The 4,578-nt window shown below is 47.5% G+C and overlaps 1 protein-coding gene across 1 annotated transcript; it reads left to right on the forward strand.

Moving 5' to 3' along the window:
• The first annotated feature begins 458 nt into the window (after positions 1-458).
• Positions 459-3,218, forward strand: RPL29 (ribosomal protein L29). The gene is made up of 4 exons (XM_074152557.1): positions 459-476; positions 662-706; positions 1,486-1,550; positions 2,832-3,218. The coding sequence occupies exons 2-4, from the start codon at positions 670-672 to the stop codon at positions 2,943-2,945; spliced, it is 216 nt and encodes a 71-aa protein (XP_074008658.1). The 5' UTR covers positions 459-476; positions 662-669; the 3' UTR covers positions 2,946-3,218.
• The last annotated feature ends 1,360 nt before the right edge of the window (positions 3,219-4,578 follow it).

The following is a 4,578-nucleotide window of genomic DNA, read 5'->3' on the forward strand; positions in this document are numbered from 1 at the left end:
GTGGGTGAACGGCACCCCATTTGCCCACCTCCCTCACCATTTTACTGTCTTTCAGATACTACAGTACTCAAGTCTCGGCCAGTGCGTTTTGCGGGGTGAGGCTCTGAGCCCGCAGGCCGGCGTGGCCAGGCGCAGTGGGACACAGAACGGAACCCCCTGGGCCGCGCTGCCTCTTCACCACCGCCGCGGCCCTGCTGGGCCCGGGGGGAGCCATGTTGGGGGGGACAGTGTTGGGGGAGGGGGGGGGTGTGCCGCTAAGGGACCGGGGTCCGCCACGTCGCTGGGGCCAGGGTGCTGCGGGGCCGGGGCGAAAGCGGAGGCGGCAACCGGAGCGGCGTTGCGGGAAGGGGAGCGGTGAGGCGGAACCTCCCCGCTGCGGCGCTTGTTGCGCCCCGGAGCGGAGCGAGGTTCCGGTCCGTCGGCGCCATTTCCCAGCAGCCCCTGCGGTGCACCCTTCTCTTCCGGTGTCGGCGGTGGTAAGTGTCGATCCGCACTATCCGGCTCCATCCGGGCTGAGCCTGGGCCCGACCCGACCCCACCGGGCTGGGAGGGGGCGAGGCCGGGCCTGGGGCTGCGGTGGGGCGGGAGGCCGGGGGCTCGGGTTCGGTACCGCCGCCTAGCCAGCCCTTCCCGGACTGAGCGGTGTCTCCTTCTCCTATAGGTGCAGCCATGGCCAAGTCCAAGAACCACACCACGCACAACCAGTGTAAGCCGGGGCTGGAGTGGGTCTGGGCGGCTTGCGGGGGCGGGGAGGGGTGGTGTCGCTGGGGAGGCCTAGGGCTGCGCCCCGCTGAGGTGTTTAACCGACTGCTTTCACCCCCTCAGCTATGGCAGCCCCGTCTTCCTCTGTTTCTTGTAGCGAGATAAGCTCCTGAGGGAAGGAGGTGGCCGTACACAGAGATGGCATGGGGTTGTTTGGGCCTAGTACAAAAGCAATATATAACCGGAGAAAGAACACTGACTGGAACTAGATCATCTTTAAAGGTCCCTTCCAACCTAAACCATTCTGTGATTCGTATGTCTGAAGTAAAGGCATTACTGAATGGCATTCAGCCTGGGACACTTTGCCTTCTAAAGATGACCACGGTGATAAAATAGTTCTTGTTTGGGGTTTTTTCATCAATGCTGTACATTGGCAGAGTTCATGGGTAGGTGCCGCTTGGTCCTGCGCAGTGAACGATGGTGCCTTTTAAAGCTAAATTCATGCACGTGATTTTTTTGGTAACTGAGGGCTTTTATTGTGCTAGTGGTGTGGCCATTGATATATTATTAATGAGGAGCCTGAAATCATTGGATTAGAAACTTGCGCAGTGCTGAGAGCACAGTGTGCAGTGGCGTGAGAATAGAGACACTTTCTTAATTCGTATCTAGTTTGGATAGGAAGGGTCATTTTGTTGGGGTCAGCTGGACTTAAAGGAAAGCTAATGCAGCTATTTAATAATGGCAGAAATGGTAATTTAAATTGCTTTTTGGTCTTCCACGTAGCCCGTAAGTGGCACAGAAATGGCATCAAGAAACCCAGGTCCCATAGATACGAGTCTCTCAAAGGGGTGAGTATTTCTATTGATATTCCCAGGCTCTTAAGCTATTGAAGCTTAACCATGAAAAAAATCCTGTATTTGTATTATTTTAACTGACATTTTTTGCAGGCAGGGGCTTATGTTTCAGATGGTCAGAGCCACTGTGGCTTTCTGTTTTACCGTTGGCTTACCTTACATGCGGCTGTGATATTTCTAACTTGCATGTATGTCTATAAAACTGCCTTTCAGTTATTAGCTGATTTTGTTTCTGTCCTGCTAACTGCTGCTTCCAGTGAAAATAACATGTGTCAGTTGGGTAGCTCTGCTCTCTTCTGTGTCCTACTGTGTCTCCTACTTCTCTGTACCCTTTAATATTATTGTACCATCTCTACTAATCCAGAGAATTTAACTCGGAAGATAAAGGAATGGGCATTTCTGGACAGTACATAGGAAAGTGACACCTTTTGCCTTTTGTAAGGTTAGACAAGTGATATAATGGGATCTTTTTCCATGCTTGAAAGTGAAAACATGACATTTTAGCTTTGGGGAGGGTTGTGATTCTCTTTGCTTTAGAGATGTGATTATCGGCTTTTTGGATGTGACATAAAAGTTTGTCACCTGCATAGCTCACTGGGGGTTCAGTCTTGCCCCCTACCACAGATAGTCTGGCTGTCTCTGAGTCCATCTCCTTGCACCGAGTGCGCACGAATTAAGATGACAAAATCCTGATACTCGTGTGCCAGTTAAAGTGCTGTTTACAGTAAAATAGTAAATGTTTCTCAGTGGGACAGTAGCTGATAGTTCTGAGAATTGGTCCTAGTCGTGTCAGGATGTGTTAGCCATCCATTAGCTGACAAAAACTGGGGAGCAGCTCTTCTCTGTCCTGTCACTTTTTTCCTTTAACGTAAAAAGGAAAGGCCTGAGGAAAAGCGGTTGGTCTTTGCCCAAGGATTCCATGTTTATGTGCTCATTTGCCAGTGTTGGTTTGTGGTGCTTCAGATCCAGACTGTATTGTGACATGGAAATTAAATTTGTCTTGTTTACAGCTTTATTCAACTTACTCTATTCTTTCTGTATATTTATCGCTGGGGTTTTGGGTAGATGGGTTGGTTTGTTATGGAAATTAAGGAAAATGGCTAGTTAAAGGATGATTACAGATGGCTAAAATAATTCTGTTGTTCTAATAAATCAGAAAAAAGTTCTGAATTAATCCCAGCTAGCATTTGGGAATAATTGGAACAAGCTGGAGATGTATATGTTTTTACATATGTCTGTTCTACAATGTGGCTTCATTTTTCCTTATTTTTATAGGTTGATCCCAAGTTTCTGAGAAACATGAGGTTTGCAAAGAAACACAACAAAAAGGGGCTGAAGAAGATGCAGGCCAACAATGCGAAGCAGGCTGCTCAGCAGAAAAAGGACTGATGTGGTTTAAGAGAAAAGAACCAGTTTCCCTATTGGCATGTGTATTACAGCATTTTTGTAAAAATAAAGTTGGATGTAACGAAGTCTTTACCACCTGAATTTTGAGGAGCTCTGTTCAAAAGTCTTGAGTTGTATTCTAGATGCCAGCTGGAGCTGTGGAGAGGGTTTGTGTTGATATTGTCAGCCTACACACACACGAAGTAAAACAGCCGCTCCATCCTCAGTGTGGTTCTACAGTGGTTGTTGGTACAGGTCATGAACATTTAATAGTTCAAAGTCTTTTGTCAAATTGTGAAATGGTTATTGAGTAAGGCTCTAAAATTTAAACAAGAAACAACTTGTTTCTTTTCCTATAAATTGAAGCCAGTGTTGCCTGGACTCTGAGGTGACAGTATTCAATAGAGGTAAAATTATTTTTGATATTGGCACACACATTCAGAGTTCTCACATACCACAGTTTTTATGATAGTTCCTAGTGCTGTTACGCGTCTGCTGCTTTGGTCTCCAAGTGAGGTAGTTACAGCTGTGGAAATCCTGAAAAATGGGAAGGTACCGAGTGCTAGCTCTGGTGTTAGAGATCTAGTAATTGGTGTTAGAAATGGTGTGTGTTGTGTTCTGCAATACTTGAAAGTGCTGACATGTTCATGGAGCTACCATGGGAATGTGTAAGGTTATAGGGCTATGTAAAACAGCCATATTTTTCATAGTTACTGCATTTTGGTGGAGATCTTTCATTCCAGTAACAAAAAAAAAAGTACCTACCTGATGAAATGTGCTGACTGGTGAGATCAGGGGTGTAACATTCAAAAGCCCAAGAGGTGTTGTGACAGGGTTTTGTTACTGCTGTCCTTCTGTAGATCAGGAAAGGACTACACTGGTGAGGCCACAACTGGCATACTGCATCCAGTTCTGGGCTCCCCAATTCAAGAGGGATAGGGAACTACTGGAAAGTCCAGCGAAGGGCAACGAGGATGATTCAAGGATTGGAGCATCTCCCTTATGAAGAAAGGCTGAGAGAGCTGGGACTCTTTAGCCTGGAGAAGAGAAGGCTGAGGGGAGACCTTATCAATGCTTGTAAGTATCTAAAGGGTGGGTTGAAGGAGGAGGGAGCCAGACTCTTTTCAGTGGTTGCCAGTGAGAGGACGAGGGGCAGCGGGCACAAGCTGGAACATAGGAGGTTCCACTCAAATATGAGAAGAAACTTCTTTACAGTGAGGGTGACAGAGCACTGGAACAGGCTGCCCAGGGAGGTTGTGGAGTCCCCTTCTTTGGAGATTTTCAAGACCCGCCTGGATGCAGTCCTGAGTAACATGCTCTGACATGCTCTGGGCAATCCTGCTTCAGCAGGGGAGTTGGACTGGATGATCTCTATGGTCCCTTCCAACTCTAAAAATTCAGTGAAATTCAGTGACTTCACCCTCCAGGTCCCACCAGCCAGCGAAGCTGGTTCCAGAGGTGCTTTTTCATAACTGGTATGAGCTACTTGTTAAAATGCAACGGACTGTTCCTGACACGGCAATTGCAATGCTTGTCCACCTGGTGGTGTAAATCCACAAAGAGACAGAAGGGCTGGAAGTTTGCAAGCGTCTTCTGACTTTGCAGTATAGCAGCAAAACACCTACTGGATTAAAAA

Source organism: Numenius arquata, chromosome 8 (genome assembly GCF_964106895.1).
Source record: "Numenius arquata chromosome 8, bNumArq3.hap1.1, whole genome shotgun sequence".
Classification (NCBI taxonomy): Eukaryota; Metazoa; Chordata; class Aves; order Charadriiformes; family Scolopacidae; genus Numenius; species Numenius arquata.

What these genes read in the sequence shown, in the direction of transcription:
- RPL29 (XM_074152557.1), top strand. Translation starts at nt 670, where the DNA reads ATGGCCAAGTCCAAGAACCACACCACGCACAACCAGT. An exon ending in CCACACCACGCACAACCAGT is followed by an intron (nt 707 to 1,485) that starts GTAAGCCGGGGC and finishes TCTTCCACGTAG; the next exon opens with CCCGTAAGTGGCACAGAAAT. An exon ending in GATACGAGTCTCTCAAAGGG is followed by an intron (nt 1,551 to 2,831) that starts GTGAGTATTTCT and finishes TTATTTTTATAG; the next exon opens with GTTGATCCCAAGTTTCTGAG.